Genomic DNA, 19,959 nt, shown 5'->3' on the forward strand with positions numbered 1-19,959 from the left:
ATTTTAAAAAGTTTTATGAAGCTGTGTAGTAAATCCCTTTTGTAAGTGGTCTTGACTGTGTTTCTCAATATATCTTTTGGTTTCATTAGATTCAGGTATATAAATGAGAACTGTAACTTTGGACAGATTTTTTCAGTCATCTTTACAGTAATAAGTTCCCCATTAGACAATAGTTGTTTGTTTTATGACTTGCTGTTGGTAGGTTATCCCCAAGGGGCTGAGAAATTCCTGTTTTGAAAAGTCCAAAAAGTTTGATGACTTGCTGTTTCATTTTTTTCTTTTCTTTTCAGTTATAGGAAACAGGATTACACCCACCTTGACTTCGTACAGTAACATCTACTATCTGCTGACTTAACCCGAGTAAATGCTTTGAATTGAGTCCCATATAATGTCCTAAGGCAGCCTGTATGGAGTAATGAATTGTCTTCTCTCCTAGGAGAAGAATTGTCTTCTCCCCTATGTCTTCCTACCCAGAATGGTACTTAGCACTCAAGTTGTTACTCAAATATCTTTTGTGTGTTCTGGGTCTCAGTGAAGTAGTTATTAAATCACAGGCTTGGGGAGAACATTCATTCTATGGCATTGAATGAAATGTTGCCCAATTCTAGACCTTCTAATAAAATGTTTTTTAAAACCCACAGGCTTAGAATTATTCCATAGATATGAAGTAATGTAGTTAGAACTTAGTGGAGTGCTTTAGATTAACTTGTAATTTGAAAAACCAAAATTGAAATTGTGAAATAACATGGGCTCTTTGAGGTCTTTTCCAGTAAAACAGTTACAGTAAAGCTGGTTGGCAGTGATTTTCCTAGACACTTTGGCCGGTCGTCTCCTGTGACTGCTGTTAATTAAATATGGTTTGTAGCTAAGCAGCCTATAAGGAGAAGACTATGGAAGTATTTGCATATTCTCTCCTTGAAAATACTACCTGGTTGGCCGGGCGCGGTGGCTCAAGCCTGTAATCCCAGCACTTTGGGAGGCTGAGACGGGCGGATCATGAGGTCAGGAGTTCGAGACCATCCTGGCTAACACGGTGAAACCCCGTCTCTACTAAAAAATACAAAAAGCTAGCCAGGCGAGGTGGCTGGTGTCTGTAGTCCCAGCTACTCGGGAGGCTGAGGCAGGAGAATGGCGTAAACCCGGGAGGCGGAGCTTGCAGTGAGCTGAGATCCGGCCACTGCACTCCAGCTCGGGCGACAGAGCAAGACTCCGTCTCAAAAAAAAAAAGAAAAAGAAAAAGAAAATACTACCTGGTCTTTGGCTTTTAGTTATACTTTTTTTTTTCCCATGTGGAATAGCTATTAAAGTATTACCTACGGTGATTAGATTAAGAAGTAAAACATAAAATCAGTCATTCTTTTTTTTTTTTTTTTTTTTTTTTTGAGACAGAGTCTCTCTCTTTTGCCTAGGCTGGAGTGCAATGGCATGATCTCGGCTTACTGCAACTTCTGCCTCCCAGGTTCAAACGATTCTCCTGCCTCAGCCTCCTGAGTAGCTGAGACTACAGGCGCCCACCACCACACCCGGCTGATTTTTGAATTTTTAGTAGAGACGGGGTTTCACTATATTGGCCAGGCTGGTCTCAAACTCCTGACCTTGTGATCCGCCCACCTCGGCCTCCCAAAGTGCTCGGATTATAGGTGTTAGCCACCGTGCCCAGCCTGGTGCTTTAATTTTATGGAAAAAACTACTAGCTGGTTTCTGTTTTAAGAAATAACAGGCCCGGGGCGACGGCTTAGGCTTGTAATCCCAGCAGTTTGGGAGGCCAATGTGGGCAGATCACAAGGTCAGGAGTTCGAGACCATCCTGGCCAACATAGTGAAACCCCATCTCTACCAAAAATACAAAAATTAGCCGGGCGTGGTGGTGCACGACTGTAGTCCCAGCTACTCGGGAGGCTGAGGCAGGAGAATCACTTGACTCTGGGAGGTGGAGGCTGCAGTGAGCCGAGATAGTGCCACTGCACTCCAGCCCAGGCGACAGTATGAGACTTCATCTCAAGAAAAAAAAAAAAAAAAAAAAAAAAAAAAAAAGCCGGGCGCAGTGGCTCACGCCTGTAATCCCAGTACTTTGGGAGGCCGAGGTGGGTGGATCACGAGGTCAGGAGATTGAGACGATCCTGGCTAACACGGTGAAACCCCGTCTCTACTAAAAATACAAAAAAAATATTAGTCAGGCGTGGCGGCGGGCGCCTGTAGTCCCAGCTACTTGGGAGGCTGAGGCAGGAGAATGGCATGAACCCGGGAGGCGGAGCTTGCAGTGAACCGAGATCGCGCCACTGCACTCCAGCCTGGGCGACTGAGCGAGACTCCGTCTCAAAAAAAAAAAAAAAAGAAAGAAATAACAATTATTGTACTACTTACTAGTCCTCCTCTGTCCCCAGCTAAAAATAAGAACAGCAACAACCAAAAAATCCTTAGTTATGTACTGGAAATGAATCAGATAATTTTCAGTAACTTACACGTTTTTGGGATATGTTAGTTTGAAAATGCAAATATTCATGCCTGACCCCAGTGTTAATCTGTGAGGGAGCAGGTATAGTGGGTTGCTGTGTTATGGTTTAACTTGGATCTTTAGGGAGTAGACTGTGATGCCTCTGCATTTGTATCCAAAACAAATAATTAAATAATCTATTTTTGGCTGGGCATGATGCCTCATGCCTGCAGTCCCAGCAGTTTGGGAGGCTGAGGTGGGAGGATCGCTTGAGGCCAGGAGTTCAGGATCCATCTGGGCAACAAAGTGAGACCTTGTCTTTACAAAAACTACAAAAAATTTGCTGAACACTGCGGCTTGTGCCCCTAGTCCTGGCTACTCGGGTCCCTGAGTTAGGAGGATTGCTTGAGCCCAGGAGTTGGAGGTTACAGTGATCTGTATTTGCCACTGCACTCTAGCCTGGGTAACAGAGAGAGACCCTGTCTCAAAAAATAAAGTCTGTTTTTAAAATTAATTTTAAACACTGGAGTTTATTACAAAAAGCAGATGGTTCTTTTTTTTAATCTTTTTTTTTTTTTTTAGGAGAACCACCCCTTTTTGGCTACATTGTCTAGGGTAGCAGTGTTCAATAAAAATAAGATCCAAGTCACATATGTAATGTTAAGTTTTCTTTTCTTTTCTCTTCTTTCTTTTTTCCTTTTTTTTTTTTTCATTTTTTGGAGTCTCACTCTGTTGCCCAGGCTGGAGTGCAGTGGCACAATTTCAGCCCACTGCAACCTCCGCCTCTTGGGTTCAAGTAATTCTCCTGCCTCAGCCTCTCGAGTAGCTGGGACTACAGGCATGCCCCACCACACCCAGCTAATTTTTGTATTTTTAGTAGAGATGGAGCTTTGCCATGTTGGCCAGTCTGGTCTCAAACTCATGACCTCGGGTGATCCACATGCCTTGGCCTCCCTAAGTGCTGGGATTACAGGCATGAACCACCACTCCCTGCCAGTGTTAAGTTTTCTAGTAGCCACATTAAAAGAAGTAAAAAGAAATGGGTGAAGTTAATTTTAATAATATATTTTATTTAACCCAGTATATCTAAAATATTATCATTTCAACACGAACAAGATACTTTACATTCTTTTGTTTTTCAGTACATCCTCAGAATCCAGTGTGTATTTTATATTGATAGCATATTTCAGTTTGAAGCAGCCACATTTCAAGTGCTCAGTAACTACATGTGGCTAGTGACTCCATACTGGACTGTGTAGGTTTAGAGTTTCAGGTTTCAGTAAATTTGTATGCAATAGAATCTTCATACATTGGCATATTATGCAGATTTCTTTGTATGCACATCAGTTCTTGCATAGCATAAGTCAGTTCATGATGCTTTTAGTCTATGAGGCAGATTTTTTTTTTTTTGAGACGAAGTCTCGCTCTATCACCCGGGCTGGAGTGCAGAGGCGCAGTCTTGGCTCACTGCAACCTCCATGTGAGGCAGATTTTAACTTGGCCCTAATACAAATATTGTAAGAGAGATCTAATGGCCTTTGATTTTTTTACGGAGGGCAATCAATACATGCCATGGTTACAATGCTTCAGCATATAGCGTGCACGTCAGCCACTGCTTTTACTCTGGCTAGTGCTTAGTGTACCTGTACCACTGCCCAGGCAGCATCTGTCCTGTGACAGGTGAATCTTAGGGTGGAAGATGGCAAGTAATGTTGCTTTTAAAATTATTATTATTTTTTGAGACAGAGTGTCGCTCTGTTGCCTGGGCTGGAGTGCAGTGGTACAATCTTGGCTCACTACAACCTCCACCTCCCAGGTTCAAGTGATTCTCCTGCCTCAGCCTTCTAAGCAGCTGGGATTACAGGCAGCCACCAATATGCCCGGCTAATTTTTATATTTTTAGTAGAGATGGGGTTTCACTACGTAGGCCAGGCTGGTCTCGAACTCCTGACCTTGTAATCTACCCGCCTCAGCCTCCCAAAGTTCTGGGATTACAGGTGTGAGCCACCGTGCCCGGCCTACATTTTTAAATTAATTAATTATAAGCAGGGTCTCACTGTTTTGGCCAGACTGGTCTTGAACTGATAGGAGTTCGAGACCAGCCTAGGCAACATGGTGAAACGCTGTCTCTACTAAAAATATAAAAAAAATTAGCAGGGTGTGGTGGTGCATGCCTATAATCCCAGCTACTTGGGAGGCTGAGGCAGGACAATCGCTTGAACTAGGGAGATGGAGGTTGCAGTGAGTTGAGATCGCACCACTGCACTCCAGCCTAGGCAAGAGTGAGACTCCATCTCAAAAAAAAAAAAGTAACATTGTTGGAATATTTAGTTAATTTATAGAAGCATATTGGCCTAATTGGGGCAAATACCTTATTCTGACATTCTTTTTTTTTTTTTGCTTTTTTTTTTTTTTTTTTTTTTTGCTTTACGGAGTTTTTTCTCCAGTGGAATTTAAGCCCTTGATACATGAGGAGGGAAAATACCTTGGATTGGTGCTGCACATGTAAAGTACACAGGAGATTTAGAAAACTTCGTAGCAAAAAAAGAGTGTAAAGTATCTCAATAATTTTTGTGGGCTGGACACGGTGGCTCAAGCCTATAATCAGCACATTGGGAAGCTGAGATGCATGAGTCTAGGAGTTCGAGACCAGCCTAGGCAACATAATGGGACCCTGTATCTACAAAAATAATTAACCAGCTGTGGTGTGCATCTGTAGTCCCAGTTACTTGAGAGGTTTGAGCCGGGAAGTTGAGGCTACAGTGAGCTGTGATTGAGCCACTGTACTCCAGCCTAGGTGACAGAGTGCCTGTCTCCAAAAAATAATAATAATAATAATAAGTTTTGTATGATCATATGTTGAAATAACATTTTGGATATATTAAACGAAATAAAATACATTATTAAAATTAATTTCACCTGTTTCTTTTAACTTTTTAAATATGGCTACCAGAAAATTTAAAATGCATATGTGGCTTGTCTTCTATTTCTGTTGGATGCTGCTGCCTTAGATTATTAATTATTCAATGTAAAGACTGCTGGGAGGTACTTCCTGCACTTCCCTGAATATGTGCTTGAGAGCTCCACCAGCCGTCTTCACAGTAGCAAAAGGGGGTATTTTGAGTCTGTCCACCAAAGAGAGAGGGAGAAGTGCAGCCCTCTCAGGTTCTGTTAGAAAACCTGATTCGCCGGGCGCGGTGTCTCAAGCCTGTAATCCCAGCACTTTGGGAGGCTGAGACGGGCGGATCATGAGGTCAGGAGTTCGAGACCATCCTGGCTAACACGGTGAAACCCCGTCTCTACTAAAAAATACAAAAAGCTAGCCAGGCGAGGTGGCTGGTGCCTGTAGTCCCAGCTAGTCGGGAGGCTGAAGCAGGAGAATGGCGTAAACCCGGGAGGCGGAGCTTGCAGTGAGCTGAGATCCGGCCACTGCACTCCAGCTCGGGCCACAGAGCAAGACTCCCTCTCAAAAAAAAAAAAAAGAAAACCTGATCCCAGGCCGAGCGCGGTGGCTCATGCCTGTAATCCCAGCACTTTGGGAGGCCAAGGTGGGCAGATCACGAGGTCAGGAGATCAAGACCATCCAGGCTAACATGGTGAAACCCCATCTCTACTAAAAAAAATACAAAAACTTAGCCAGGCGAGGTGGTGGGTGCCAATAGTGCCAGCTACTCGGGAGGCTGAGGCAGGAGAATGGCGTGAACCTGGGAGGCGGAGCTTGCAGTGAGCCAAGATCGCGCCACTGCCCTCCAGCCTGGGTGCCACTGCCCTCCAGCCTAGGCGACAGAGACTCTGTCTCAAAAAAAAAAAAAACAAAAAAAACCTGATCCCAAGCCAGGCGTGGTGGCTTACGCTTGTAATCCCAGCACTTTGGGAGGTCGAGGCAGGAGGATTGCTTAAGCCCAGGAGTTCAAGACCAGTCTGGGCAACATAGCGAGACTCTGTTTCTACAAATTTTTTTTTTTTTTTTTTTTTTTTTTTTAATTAGCCAGGTACAGCAGTGCTGCCTGTACTCCCAGCTTCTTGGGAGTCTGAGGTAGGAGGATTGCCTGAGCCCAGAAGTTACAGGTTGCAGGAGTTGAGGTTCCATGATTGCACCTTTCATTCCATTACATTTGCTGCCTTGAGAACAGAAGACCTGTTGGTTTTGTTGCCAGTTTGCTCAGTCATTTTTATGAAAGAGCCAGTGCTAACTAGGTACTTCTTCGTGCCTTCTCTGAGAATCAAGAACTCTAGTGTGTTTGCGTGTGTTCAGTCTCTCATTAAATGTTCTCGCTCTCCCAAAGAACCATCTCATTGGACCTTGGTCTGTATATACCTTCATCTTAGGCTCTGACTTGTAATTATTTTTAGAACAACTTTTTTTCTTTTTTTTTGAGACAGAGTTTTGCTCTTGTTGCCCAGGCTGGAATGCAGTGGTGCGATCTCACCTCACCTCAATCTCCGCCTCCCGAGTTCAAGCAATTCTCCTGCCTCAGCCTCCTGAGTAGCTGTGATTACAGGCATGTGCCACCATGCCCAGCTAATTTTGTATTTTTAGTAGAGACAGGGTTTCTCCGAGTTGGTCAGGCTGGTCTTGAACTCCTGACCTCAGGTGATCTGCCTGCCTCAGCCTCCCAAAGTGCTGGGATTACAGGCGTAAGCCACTGCCCCTGGCCTAATTTTAGAACTTCTTAAAATGACTTGGCCTCTATTGATATTTCCATGACCCATACTATTCAGAAAGAGGATTATAGGTGATTAGCTGGCTGAGTTTCTCATACCAGAGCATTTCACTGGGGTGTTCCTGAACCTGGGACAACTTTTATGCCTGGCATTTTTCTTTCCTTCTCTGTTATCCCAGACTAAGCAATTTTTAAAATAGTTACTGTTTGTTGAGTAGGAGAATCTCAGGCAGATCTTCCTAGATCCTCATTTATACTTTTAAACCTGTAGTCCTGGAATTAGCTCTCTGTCCCCTTACCCCAAACATCCACTTTCTACATTTTGGCCACAGTACAGGTTTACTGTGTATAACTAAAAGGGCTGTGGAGTAGAAAGAAAGGAACCGACATTTGTTGGGCATCTGTTGTGTGCCGTGCACTGAGCTGGATGCTGTAGGAATATCTCAATACCCCTGAGGAGTGGAAAATATTATCTCTATTTTATAGATAAGGGAATAGAAATCTGGGAGTTTAGTAATTTTTAAATTTCACATACCTCTGGTAGATAATGGATTATAGAACCTGGCATAATAGCCACTTGTCATCCCAGTGTAAAAGAGATGTATGGTGGGCCGGGCGCGGTGGCTCAAGCCTGTAATCCCAGCACTTTGGGAGGCTGAGACGGGTGGATCACAAAGTCAGGAGATCGAGACCATCCTGGCTAACACGGTGAAACCCCGTCTCTACTAAAAAAATAGAAAAAACTAGCTGGGCGTGGTGGCGGGCAACTGTAGTCCCAGCTACCCAGAGGCCGAGGCAGAATGGTGTGAACCCGGGAGGCGGAGCTTGCAGTGAGCTGAGATCTGGCCACTGCACTCCAACCTGGGCGACAGAGCGAGACTCTGTCTCAAAAAAAAAAAAAAAAAAGATGTGTGGCCAGATGCGGTGGCTCACATATGTAATCCTAGCACTTTGGGAAGCTGAGGCAGGAGGATGACTTGAGCCCAGGAGTTCAAGACCAGCCTGGGCATGTTTTGTTTGTCTCACAAAACATGTTGTAAAAAATGAGTGTGGCATGGTGGTATGTGCCTATAGTCCCAGCTCCTCGGGATGCTGAGGTGGGAGGATCTCTGGAGCCCACGATCATGCCATTGCACTCTAGCCTGGGCCACAGAGCAAGACTCTGTCTTTAAAAAATAAGAAAAAAAAAAAGCTGTGATTATCCCAAGATGGAGATTGTGAATGTGTTTGTATTGTTCTAAACTGGGAGAAACAGGCTGGGTGTGTTGGCTCATGCCTGTAATCTCAGCACTTTGGGAGGCCGAGGTGGGAGATCACTTGAGTCCAGGAGTTCAAGGCCAGCCTGGGCAACATGGTGAAGACCCCATCTCTATTTTTTAAAAATAAACTGGGAGAAAGAAGCAAGGTCCTCCCCAGAACATCTTTATCCCTAGTCACAGACCTGACACCTGTGTTGGGCAATGGCTACTTCTAGATTATTTACCCCTACTGGGACTTGTGGTGACCATATGCATACTTTGGTTTACAGTTGGGACCCCTGATTTTAGCAGGATGGCCCAATGGAATCAGCTACAGCAGCTTGACACACGGTACCTGGAGCAGCTCCATCAGCTCTACAGTGACAGCTTCCCAATGGAGCTACGGCAGTTTCTGGCCCCTTGGATCGAGAGTCAAGATTGGTAAGTCCTTAAGAGACTCTCCAAATTGTTAGGTTTCGGTTTGAGTCAAGAGACATGAACTCTTAATGTCATGTTTTGCTGTTTAATTAAAAAATTTATGGGTACAGGTGATGGGGAAAATGAGATCAGGAGATAAAGTGGCACCCTTTGGTCTTGTAAAGCATTTTTTATATTAGAAGGGCATGTGGGCAACTGTCTTTGACACATTAAAACTGCCTGTATGGTGGTAGATGTCTTGAAGGTTGATTTGGACCTCATTTACTTGGGCAGATCCTCTGTGTATTCTGTTAATCCAGCGATGTGGTAGACATATTTTTTCTTTGAATGTGAATTCTGTCATAGCTAGAACTTTGGGTTGATACTTGTAATTCCCCTTTAGTTAAAGGAAGGAGCCACAGGGGTGTATTAGTCTGTTCTCAGCTTGCTGTAAAGAAATACCTGAGATTGGGTAATTTATAAGAAAAGAGGTTTAATTGGCTCATACTTCTGCAGGCTGTATAGGAAGCATAGCAGCATCCACTGCCAGGGAGGCCTCAGCAAGCTTCCAATCATGGCGGAAGGCAGAGTGGGAGCAGGCAGGTCACATGGCCAGAGCAAGAGCAAGAGAGCAAGGGGGAGGCACCACACACTTTTAAACGATCAGATCGCACAAGAACTCACTGTCTCGAGGACAGTATCAACAGGGATGGTGCTAAACCATTCATGAGAATCCCATCCCCATGATTCAGTCACCCTCCACCAGGCCCCACCTCCAACAGTGGGGGTTACATTTCAGTATGAGATTTGGGCAGGGATGTAGATCCAAACTACATCACAGGATAAGGGAAATAGATTCCATTCATAGAGGAGATAATGGCACAGAAGTCCAGCAACTATTTCCTTCACTTTAATATGCTCAGGCTCACCTACTGATTTTGGTTTAATTCAGGCCAGTGTTAATATGACCTGGTTTTTCCAGAATGCATATCCTGATTTGGTGAAGGGCCAGGAGGTGATTCCCAGATGCTGGAGATAGGCCATCCCAGCCTGGGATTACTTATTTGTACGGATAAATCTGACCAGAGTTAATTGAGAGTTTAAAGCAAAACAGCATAGCTGTCTACTTTGCTCAAGTATTTTACAAATACAGATTATGAGAGTGGATAATAATATCTGGGATAATTGTTTTTTTGTTTTGTTGTGGGGTTTTTTTTTTTTTTTTTTTTTGAAACAGTCTGGCTCTAGCCCAGGCAGGAGTGCAGTGGCGCAATTTCAGCTCACTGCAACCTCTGACTCTTGGGTTCAAGCGATTCTCCTGCCTCAGCCTCCCGAGTAGCTGGGATTACAGGTGCTCACCACCACACCCGGCTAATTTTTGATTTTTAGTAGAGACAGAGTTTCACCATGTTGGCTTGTTTGGTCTGGAACTCCTGACCTCAGGTGATCCACCCCCCTCGGCCTCCCAAAGTGTTGGGATTACAGGCGTGAGCCACCATGCCTGGCCTGAAATAATCATTAATAATTATTAAATTGATGGCATTTGATTGCTGAGCAAGAAGAATCTAAAATGATGAATGGGTTATAGCGTCAGGTTTGCTTTATTTTTTTTTTCCTCTTTCTTGATGGTGATTTCCGTGTTTGTGTGTATGTGTCGGCTTCAGAGCCATTCTTTATCATTCTTCCTTTTCCTAGGGCATATGCGGCCAGCAAAGAATCACATGCCACTTTGGTGTTTCATAATCTCCTGGGCGAGATTGACCAGCAGTATAGCCGCTTCCTGCAAGAGTCGAATGTTCTCTATCAGCACAATCTACGAAGAATCAAGCAGTTTCTTCAGGTATGATGAGAAACTGAGGACAAGGAGAAATAGGACCCGTAGAGTCGGGTGTTAGCGTTCTTTCCTGGAAGCATTTCTTTTCTCATTTGGCTAAATAACGAGAATCTTATCTTGTATTTTCAATTACAGGAGAAGTAATTAGTCCTTTCTCAAAGCTCTGTATACTTACCCGTGAGCATCATTACCCGAGAATCACTTCTCTTGTCATAGTTGAAGTAATAAAGTGATTGTTTTGTTTTTTTTTTTGAGACGGAGTCTCGCTCTGTCGCCCAGGCTGGAGTGCAGTGGCATGATCTCAGCTCACCAGCAGCTCCACCTCCCGGGTTCACGCTATTCTCCTGCTTCAGCCTCCCAAGTAGCTGGGACTACAGGCGCCCGCCACCATGCCTGGTTAATATTTTGTATTTTTAGTAGAGACGGGGTTTCATCATGTTAGCCAGGATGATCTCGATCTCCTGATCTCGTGATCCACCCGCCTCGGCCTCCCAAAGTGCCGGAATTACAGGCATGAGCTACCATGCCTGACCATAAAGTGATTGTTACATTAATCATACATGTTAGCATGTTAACTGGGTCCACTGATAGGAAGATGACTCTCACTGTTACATGTTAAAGGTTTGACGGTAATGGGATACTTCTTGAATAAGTCAGTTGCTTCCCTGCAAGAGCAGGATAGCATACTGTGTAAAGACTCAGACAAGATCAGGCATGGTGGCTCACGCCTATAATCCCAACACCTTAGGAGGTTGAGGTGGGAGGACTGCTTAAGCCCGAGAGTTTGAGACCAGCCTGGGCAGCATAACGAGACACCATCTCTACAGAGTTTTTTTTTCAAAAACTAGCCAGTTGTGGTGGCATGTACCTGTAGTCTTAGCTACTCGGAAGGCTGAGGTGAGAAAATCACTTGAGCCTGGGAGGTCGAAGCTGCAGTAAGCTGTGATTGCGCCACTGCACTCCAGCCTGGTGGACAGAGTGAGACCCAGTCTCAAAAAAAAAAAAGACTCAGGCTAGTGTGCCTTCTGTTACAGAAATAGTAATGAACTCCCCTTTGCCCACCCACAGAGAGCCTTCACCCAGGCGCTGAAGCCTTTGTTCTGTTGTTTCCTAGAGTAAATGCTTTCCTTGATGAATACATTAGTTTTAAGGTGCCGCAGTTCAGTCCACATCTCCATGGTCTGCTACTGATTTTCATTCTCTTTCTCTCCTACTTACAGAGCAGGTATCTTGAGAAGCCAATGGAGATTGCCCGGATTGTGGCCCGGTGCCTGTGGGAAGAGTCACGCCTCCTACAGACTGCAGCCACTGCGGCCCAGGTGAGACCTGAGACAAAACAAATCCCTGGTCTGGGAGGAATGGAAAATCAAACAACTTTATAATGAGATAAATTATTAGATCTACTAAAAAAGAAAGAAAATAAATTAAATAGATCAATAATCATAAAAATACATCGAAAAATTCTTTAAAAAAAGAAAGTTCCACCCCCCAAAATACATTGAAAAAACTCTAAAAAAAGAAAGTTCCACCAAAAGAATCCAACAGACCCAATGGTTTGACAAACTTTTTTTTTTTTGAGACGGAGTTTTGCTCCTGTTACCCAGGCTAGAGTGCAATGGCGCGATCTCGGCTCTCCACCTCCAGGGTTCAAGTGATTCTCCTGCCTCAGTCTCCCGAGTAGCTGGGATTATAGGCATGTGCCACCACACCTGGCTAATTTTGTATTTTTAGTAGAGACGGGGTTTATCCATGTTGGAGACCTCCTGACCTCAGGTGATCCGCCCACCTCGGCCTCCCAAAGTGCTGAGATTAGAGGCGTGAGCCACCGTGCCCGGCCTGTTCTGACAAACTTTCATAGTACAGATTATTCCAATATCATTCAAACTTTTCCAAAGTATAGGAAAACAAGAGATGTTTCCAGCTTATTTTACGAGGCTGGAAAAATCCTTATATCAAAACCTAAAAAACAGCCAGGAGTAGTGGCTCACACCTGTAATCCCAGCACTTTGGGAGGCTGAGACAGGCAGATTGCTGAGCCTCAGAAGTTCAAGACCAGCTGGGGCAACATAGCGAGACCTCATCTCTATTTTTTTCTTTTCTTTCTTTTTTTTTTTTTTTGAGACGGAGTCTGGCTCTGTCGCCCAGGCTGGAGTGCAGTGACCGGATCTCAGCTCACTGCAAGCTCCGCCTTCCGGGTTTACGCCATTCTCCTGCCTCAGCCTCCCGAGTAGCTGGGACTACAGGCGCCGCCACCACGCCCGGCTAGTTTTTTGTATTTTTTAGTAGAGACGGGGTTTCACCGTGTTAGCCAGGATGGTCTCGATCTCCTGACCTCGTGATCCGCCCGTCTCGGCCTCCCAAAGTGCTGGGATTACAGGCTTGAGCCACCACGCCCGGCCTTTCTTTTTTTTTTGAGACAGAGTCTTGCTCTGTCGCCCAGGCTGGAGTGCGGTGGCGCCATCTTGGCTCACTGCAACCTCCGCCTCCCAGGTTCAAGTGATTCTCTTGCCTCAGCCTCCCGAGTAGCTGGACTACAGGTGTGTGCCACCATGCCTGGCTAATTTTTTGTATTTTTTTTAGTAGAGACGAAGTTTCACCTTGTTAGGCAGGATGGTCTTGATCTCCTGACCTCATGATCCACCTGCTGCAGCCTCCCAAAGTGCTGGGATTACAGGTGTGAGCCACCACCCCTGGCTTAATTAAGCATGATGCACAGTAGTGAAACACTATTCTCAGTAAAACTGCAAAAGATAAGGATGTCTTTTACTCTTGATACTTTTCTGAAGAATCCAGCCTATCCAAAAAAAAAAAGAAAAAAGAAATGAGGGTACAAATATTGGAAAGCAAGGGACAGAATTCTTATTATTTACAGATAGACAGGTCTTCCTAGAAGATCTAAGAGAAACAAAACTAACAATAACAATTAGAACTAGCAAGGTTTAGAAAGGCCATTGTATACAAGATAAATATTTTCAGAATCTGCAGTTCCTCTATACAGTGGCATTAGTAACCTTTTAGAAGATGTAATGAAAGTAAAGATCTGGGCCAGGCAATGGTGTCTCACACCTGTAATCCCAGCACTTTGGGAGGCCATGGTGGGTGGATCCACGAGGTCAAGAGATTGAGACCAGACTGGCCAACATGGCAAAGCTCCATCTCTACTAAAAATACAAAAATTAGCTGGGCATGGTGGTACGCGCCTGTAGTCCCAGCTACTCAGGAAGCTGAGGCAGGAGAATCGCTTGAACCTGGGAGACAGAGGTTGCAGTGAGCTGAGATTGTGCCACTGCACTCCAGCCTGGGCGACAGAGCGAGACTGTCTGAAAAAAAAAAAAAAAAAGAAAGCAAAGATCTGATTCATAATAGTAAAATGAAATGTATGCAATTTGCATATACTATTGGTATGTATGGGAAAATATCTGGAAACATATATACTAAATCATTAAAGTAGTTGGTCATAGGAGACTTTTTTACTTTCTGTGAAGGGTTTTACTTTCTTTAATATCCTATAATCAGGGACATTTTTTCTTTTTCTCCCTGACCCCCTGCTTTTAAAAAAATTGTGGTGAAATACACATAACATTACATTTCAAATTTACCATTGTAACCTTTTGTTTTTTGAGACAGTCTCACTCTGTCACCCAGGCTGTAGTGCAGTGGTGTGATCACAGCTCACTGCAGCCTCAACCACCTGGACCCTTGTGATCCTCCTGCCTCAGGCTTATGAGTAGCTGGGACTACAGGCATATGCCACCATGCCCAACTAATTTTTTTTTTTTGGTAGAGATGGGCTCTTGCCGTGTTTCCCAGGCTGGTGTTGAACACCTGGGCTCATCAACTGATGAGAGAGAGCTCTCCAGGCAAAAAGAAGATCATGTTCAAAGACAGAAACAGAAACATGTATTCTTGGGAGAAGTGTAGAAAGTTCAGCATCTGATTGGGTTGGGAAGATGAGCTAGTCAAGGCCACATGATGATGTTTTAATTAGTCATGCCTAACAACGGGGCCCTGGAAGAGCAGTTTACCACAAGGAGCCAACTGCTTTGATTTGAACCCACAGCCCTGCCACTTGCTCTGTAACCTTAAATAAACAATTTTTACTCTCTCTGTTCCTCCAGTGGGAGTGATAATTATACCTTCTTCATAGAATTCATACATGTGAAATGCTTAGAACAGTATCTGACACATAAATGCAAAACAATTTAACTGCTTTCTGCTGCTGCTGACATCACTATCATCACCCTCACCATTACTGTAGGAAATGGGGACCCAGTGAAGAATGTTTTATATTTTTGGTAGAGATGGGGTTTCACCATGTTGACCAGGCTGGTCTCGAACTCCTGACCTCAGGTGATCCGCCCACCTCGGCCTCCCAAAGTGCTGGGATCACAGGCATGAGCCACTGTGCCCGGCCCCGGTGAGGAATTTTAAGCAGAAAACTGATATGCTTAGGTGTGAGTGAGGTGGTGGATAACACTTACTGTGCAGTGCCCTTTAGCCCAAGAGGTTAGCACATAGGCACTTGCCCAGGCAGCACTAGGATTTTCTGTTACGGAAAACCTTTGTATTTTATCCTGCTCCACAATATAAAAATATGTGGTTTAAGTCAATTTGGATAGAGACTCCAACTTACCATGGGAGGTAGGAAAGCCAAAGGTATCCCAAGGATGTTTTCAATTGGATGGATTAGGGGTCTGCAAACTGTGACCATGGCCCAAATCCAGCCTGCTGCTTGTTTTGTAAATGAGGTTTTTTCGGAACCCAGCCACACTCGGTTATTTATGCATTATCTGTGGCTGCTTTTGTGCTGCAGTGGCAGGGCTATTTGTGGCAGGGACTATATGACCCAGGAAGCCAAAAATATTTACCCTCTGTCCCTTAGAGAAAAAGTTTGCAACCCCTGATATGAAGCTGTAAGTTGGATATTTGTGGCCTCAACCCAGGCCTCACTGCTAGTTTTTCTGTTGACGATATCTGGCATGCTCTTAAGTGTCTAGAATGAGTTAAAGAGAGAAGAATGGATGTAATCCCTGCTACCAGGGGCTGTCAGGCTGGGATTATAAGTACACAAACACTCAAAGTGAGAAAAACACAGAAGAGGATGTGTGTCATTTTGTCTAAGGAAGTTGAATAAGATTTTGCAGGAAAGGAAACATTTGAACTGAATTTGAAGGTGAGTGAGTTCAGGTGTGTTTGGGCTAAAGCCCAGGCCAGGCTGAGTAGATAGCGGGTGGGGAGGGAGTGTGGATACACATTGCATGCAGGGAAGAGTGGGGAGTTTGGGGCGACCGAAGCACAGGGAGGGAAAGTTTAAGTTATCAATTGTGTGAAACAGCTTTCTGTGTTGGCCTGAGATGTTTACAGCTGGAAGTAGTGGGGAGCCAATGAAGTTTTTTACAAAGGTATTAGAGGTGGGTTTCTGTGGGTGATCATTAATCACATGTTTTCCCCCTTTAAGTGTAGTCCTACTTGAGAAATAGACATGGGAGTGGAATGAAGATTAAACATCAGCTGTATAGGTAAAACTAGAATGGAAAGTGTGGCTTGAGCTGGTAACCATAGGGGCTTTCCGATGCCTGTGCCCTGAGTTAGATCTTGGCGTGGAGAGAGTCTGGGTGTGCAGAGCAGCACCCTCACCCCACCCCAGCCATCCATATGGAGCTTCAGCCGCCATAGACCAACACTCACTGAAGGCAGAGGGATAGGCCTCTAGACTTGCTTCTAGCAACCAGGCTGCTGCTCTTGCTTGTGGTGGGCCCTAGTAAGGCAAGAGTGAGAGGAGGGAGGCACCAACTTGGTGCTGGATTCTTTAAAGATCTGTGTGTGCACAGAGTCTTTCTCTCCATCTTACCAATCAGGTGAGTCACTGTCACTGTGGGAAGAAGTAGGGGTAGGGGCATGGGTCACCTTCCCAAAACTTCTAAGAAGTTTGTATTCTATGGGCTTGGATAGGGACCATGGGAAAGGAAGAGAATGGTTGCCCATAAAACTGGCTCTAGTGCAGCCTCAAACTTCTGGACTTAAGTGATCCTCCCACCTCAGCCTCCCAAGTAGCTAGAACTACAGGTATATGCCACCATTCCCAGCTAATTAAAAAAAAAAAAAATTTTTTTTTTTTTTTTTGGTTGAGTTGGGATCTCTCTCTGTGTTCCCTGGGCCGGTCTCAAACTCACAGCCTCAAGTGATCCTCCTGCCTTGGTTCCCAAAGTGCTAGGATTATAGGTGGGAGCCACCTGTATTTTTACAGCCCAAACCTGTATTTTTTTTTTTTTTTTTTGAGATGGAGTTTCACTCTTGTTGCCCAGGCTGGAGTGTGGTGGCGCAGTCTTGGCTCAACACAACTTCTGCCTCCTGGGTTCAAGCGATTCTCCTGCCTCAGCCTCCCGAGTAGCTGGGATTACAGGCACGCACCACCACACTCAGCTAACTTTGTATTTTTAGTAGAGACGAGGTTTCTCCATGTTGGTCAGGCTGGTCTCAAACTCCGAACCTCAGGTAATCCACCCGCCTTGGCCTCCCAAAGTGCTGGCATGAGCCACTGCACCTGGCACAAACCTGTAATTTTTTTTTTTTTTTTGGAGGCGCAGTCTCACTCTGTCGCCCAGGCTGGAGTGTGGTGGCGCGTTCTTGGCTCACTGCAAGCTTCGCCTCCCGGGTTCACGCCATCCTCCTGCCTCAGCCTCCGGAGAAGCTGGGACTACAGGCGCCCGCCACCACGCCCGGCTAATTTTTTGTGTTTTTAGTAGAGATGGGGTTTCACCGTGTTAGCCAGGATGGTCTTGATCCCCTGACCTCGTGATCCACCCGCCTCGGCCTCCCAAAGTTCAAGGATTACAGGTGTGAACCACCACGCCCACAAACCTGTAATTTTTAAGTTTCATATGCTATTTTTAAAAAAATTTCTTTAATTAATTCATTCATTCATTCGAGATGGGGCCTTACTATGTTGACTAGGCTAGTTTTGAACTCCTGGCCTCAAGCAGTCCTCCCACTTCAGCCTTCCCAAGTGCTGAGATTATAGGTATGAGCTGCTACATCTGGCCTTCTTTCTTCTTTTTCTTTTTCCATGTGCTATTTGACCTTTTCCAAGGTACCAGCCTCCCCTTCTCCCCGAGATATCTTTTGATACGGAATTTCATCCCTAGGGCAGGACTTTTTTTTATTATCCCTCAGAAATATACTGGACACCACGTTTAAGTAGATATCCAACATCTGCTGTCATAAACTGTTCTGAATTTTTTGAAATACTTGCCCATAAGCTTTTTGAAGGCATAGACCATGTCTTAGCTGAACATGTGGTCTCTTAGTGCAGTTCATAGAGGGGGTTTATGGTATGACCTATGTAGTGTCACCTGTATAGTGACATCACCACTGCCTCTGTTTCCCTTCCTCTCATGATGGCAGCAGCATCTCAAGCCAAATATGGGGTATTCCTCTCCCCATATTTCTGTGTTCACATGTGCATTGACCTCCTTTTTGGCAGCAAGGGGGCCAGGCCAACCACCCCACAGCAGCTGTGGTGACGGAGAAGCAGCAGATGCTGGAGCAGCACCTTCAGGATGTCCGGAAGAGAGTACAGGTGATGCAAGTTACAAGCCTTGGGCAGGGAGCTTTTATTATTATTATTTTTTTTTTAGACAAGGTCTTGCTTTGCTGCTCAGGCTGGGCTGCAGTGGCATGATCACAGCTCACTGCGCCTTGACCTCTCAGGCCCAAGCAGTCCTCCTACCTCATCCTCCCAAGTAACCGGGACCGCAGGCGTGCACCACCACGCCCAGCTAATTTAAAACAAAATTTTGTAGAGATGGGGGTCTCCCTGTGTTGCCCAAGCTGATCTCAAACTCCTGGGCTCAAGTGATCCTCCCAACTCAGCCTCTCAAAGTGCTAGGATTACAGGCGTGAGCCACTGCGCCTGGCCACCAGGGAGCCTTCTCTTGGGGATACTGCCTGCAAGTCCTCCATGTATCTTTTTTGAGGTTTTGGCTTCATTTGAATTCTCCTCTGATACCTTATTTTTTCTGTTCCCAAGGAAATCTTTTTTTACTTCTGTTTTTTTGTTTACTTAAACAGGATCTAGAACAGAAAATGAAAGTGGTAGAGAATCTCCAGGATGACTTTGATTTCAACTATAAAACCCTCAAGAGTCAAGGAGGCAAGTGAATATTAGAGACGTTAAAATCTCCAGAAAGTGAGTTTGTGTTGTTGAGTTGAAAGAGTCATTTGTCTTAACTCTTTTAGATCTTAAGGCGGTCGGGGCACAAGGGAGTTACAGGTGCTCAAAGGAGCCTGGTCATTAAGGACAGGAGTATTCCCTCAGGTCAAGGAGTTTTTCCTTCCTCCGCAGACATGCAAGATCTGAATGGAAACAACCAGTCAGTGACCAGGCAGAAGATGCAGCAGCTGGAACAGATGCTCACTGCGCTGGACCAGATGCGGAGAGTAAGGGCATCGGTCGGACCACTTCCCCTGTGTGTCTTGCTCACTTGCGGGATTTCAGCATCTTGTGGCAGAACTTGCTTGGTTTCTAAGAAGTTCCTGCTCTGGAGTTGACTAAAGAATGTGGTTAGAGACTGTCTGAGGAAATGTTTTCTGACTTTGTTTTGGTTTCCAACCAGAGCATCGTGAGTGAGCTGGCGGGGCTTTTGTCAGCGATGGAGTACGTGCAGAAAACTCTCACAGACGAGGAGCTGGCTGACTGGAAGAGGCGGCAACAGATTGCCTGCATTGGAGGCCCGCCCAACATCTGCCTAGATCGGCTAGAAAACTGGTAAAGGATGAAAGAAGCTTTTCCTTTCTTTCTCGAAAGCTAGATTGAATTCTGATCTTAACTGCAGGCCCACAGAATTGGTACTCTATCTCCAACGTGGGGACTTTTCCATAATTTAACCCAGTAATTCAAGTTTTTACTTTATTTCGGCTGGGCGCGGTGGCTCACACCTCTAATCCCAGCACTTTGGGAGGCCAAGATGGGCGGCTCACTTGAGGTCAGGTGTTGGAGACCAGCCTGGCTAACATGGTGAAAACCCATCTCTACTAAAAACTTAAAAATTAGCCGGGCATGGTGGTGCGTGCCTGTAGTCCCAGCTACTCTGGGTGGCTGAGGCAGAAGAATCACTTGAACCTGGGATATGGAGGTTGCAGTGAGCCGAGATCGCACTACCGGACGCCAACCAGCCTGGGCGACAGAGTGAGACTCCATCTCAAAAAAATAAAAATAAAATAAAGTTTTTACTTTATTTGGAGAAACTTTGTTTAAAAAAATGTATTTATATTATTATATTTTAAGTATATTTTACTTGATTCAATTAAGGCTTTTGGTTTAACTGTATTTAACAGATAAACAAAACTTTTAGTTATTTTAGTAATCTAAAAC

At 44.9% G+C, this 19,959-nt stretch overlaps 1 protein-coding gene across 12 annotated transcripts in view; it reads left to right on the top strand.

The window, feature by feature from the left end:
• The window catches only part of STAT3 (signal transducer and activator of transcription 3), an 82,785-nt gene that overhangs the window by 39,425 nt on the left and 23,401 nt on the right, over window positions 1-19,959 (top strand). For 4 of the 12 annotated variants that reach the window (XM_008012637.3, XM_037993170.2, XM_008012639.3 and 1 more), the window contains exons 2-8: window positions 8,648-8,776; window positions 10,448-10,592; window positions 11,807-11,905; window positions 18,070-18,165; window positions 18,657-18,738; window positions 18,931-19,025; window positions 19,202-19,353. In XM_008012637.3, the coding sequence (XP_008010828.3) occupies window positions 8,649-8,776; window positions 10,448-10,592; window positions 11,807-11,905; window positions 18,070-18,165; window positions 18,657-18,738; window positions 18,931-19,025; window positions 19,202-19,353 (797 nt within the window). In that variant the 5' untranslated portion in view covers window position 8,648. Of the gene's footprint in view, window positions 1-328; window positions 479-8,625; window positions 8,777-10,447; window positions 10,593-11,806; window positions 11,906-18,069; window positions 18,166-18,656; window positions 18,739-18,930; window positions 19,026-19,201; window positions 19,354-19,959 lie in introns of those variants that run through there. The other 8 variants (XM_008012647.3, XM_037993173.2, XM_037993174.2 and 5 more) reach the window with 3 other exon arrangements.

This window comes from Chlorocebus sabaeus, chromosome 16 (genome assembly GCF_047675955.1).
Source record: "Chlorocebus sabaeus isolate Y175 chromosome 16, mChlSab1.0.hap1, whole genome shotgun sequence".
NCBI lineage: Eukaryota > Metazoa > Chordata > Mammalia > Primates > Cercopithecidae > Chlorocebus > Chlorocebus sabaeus.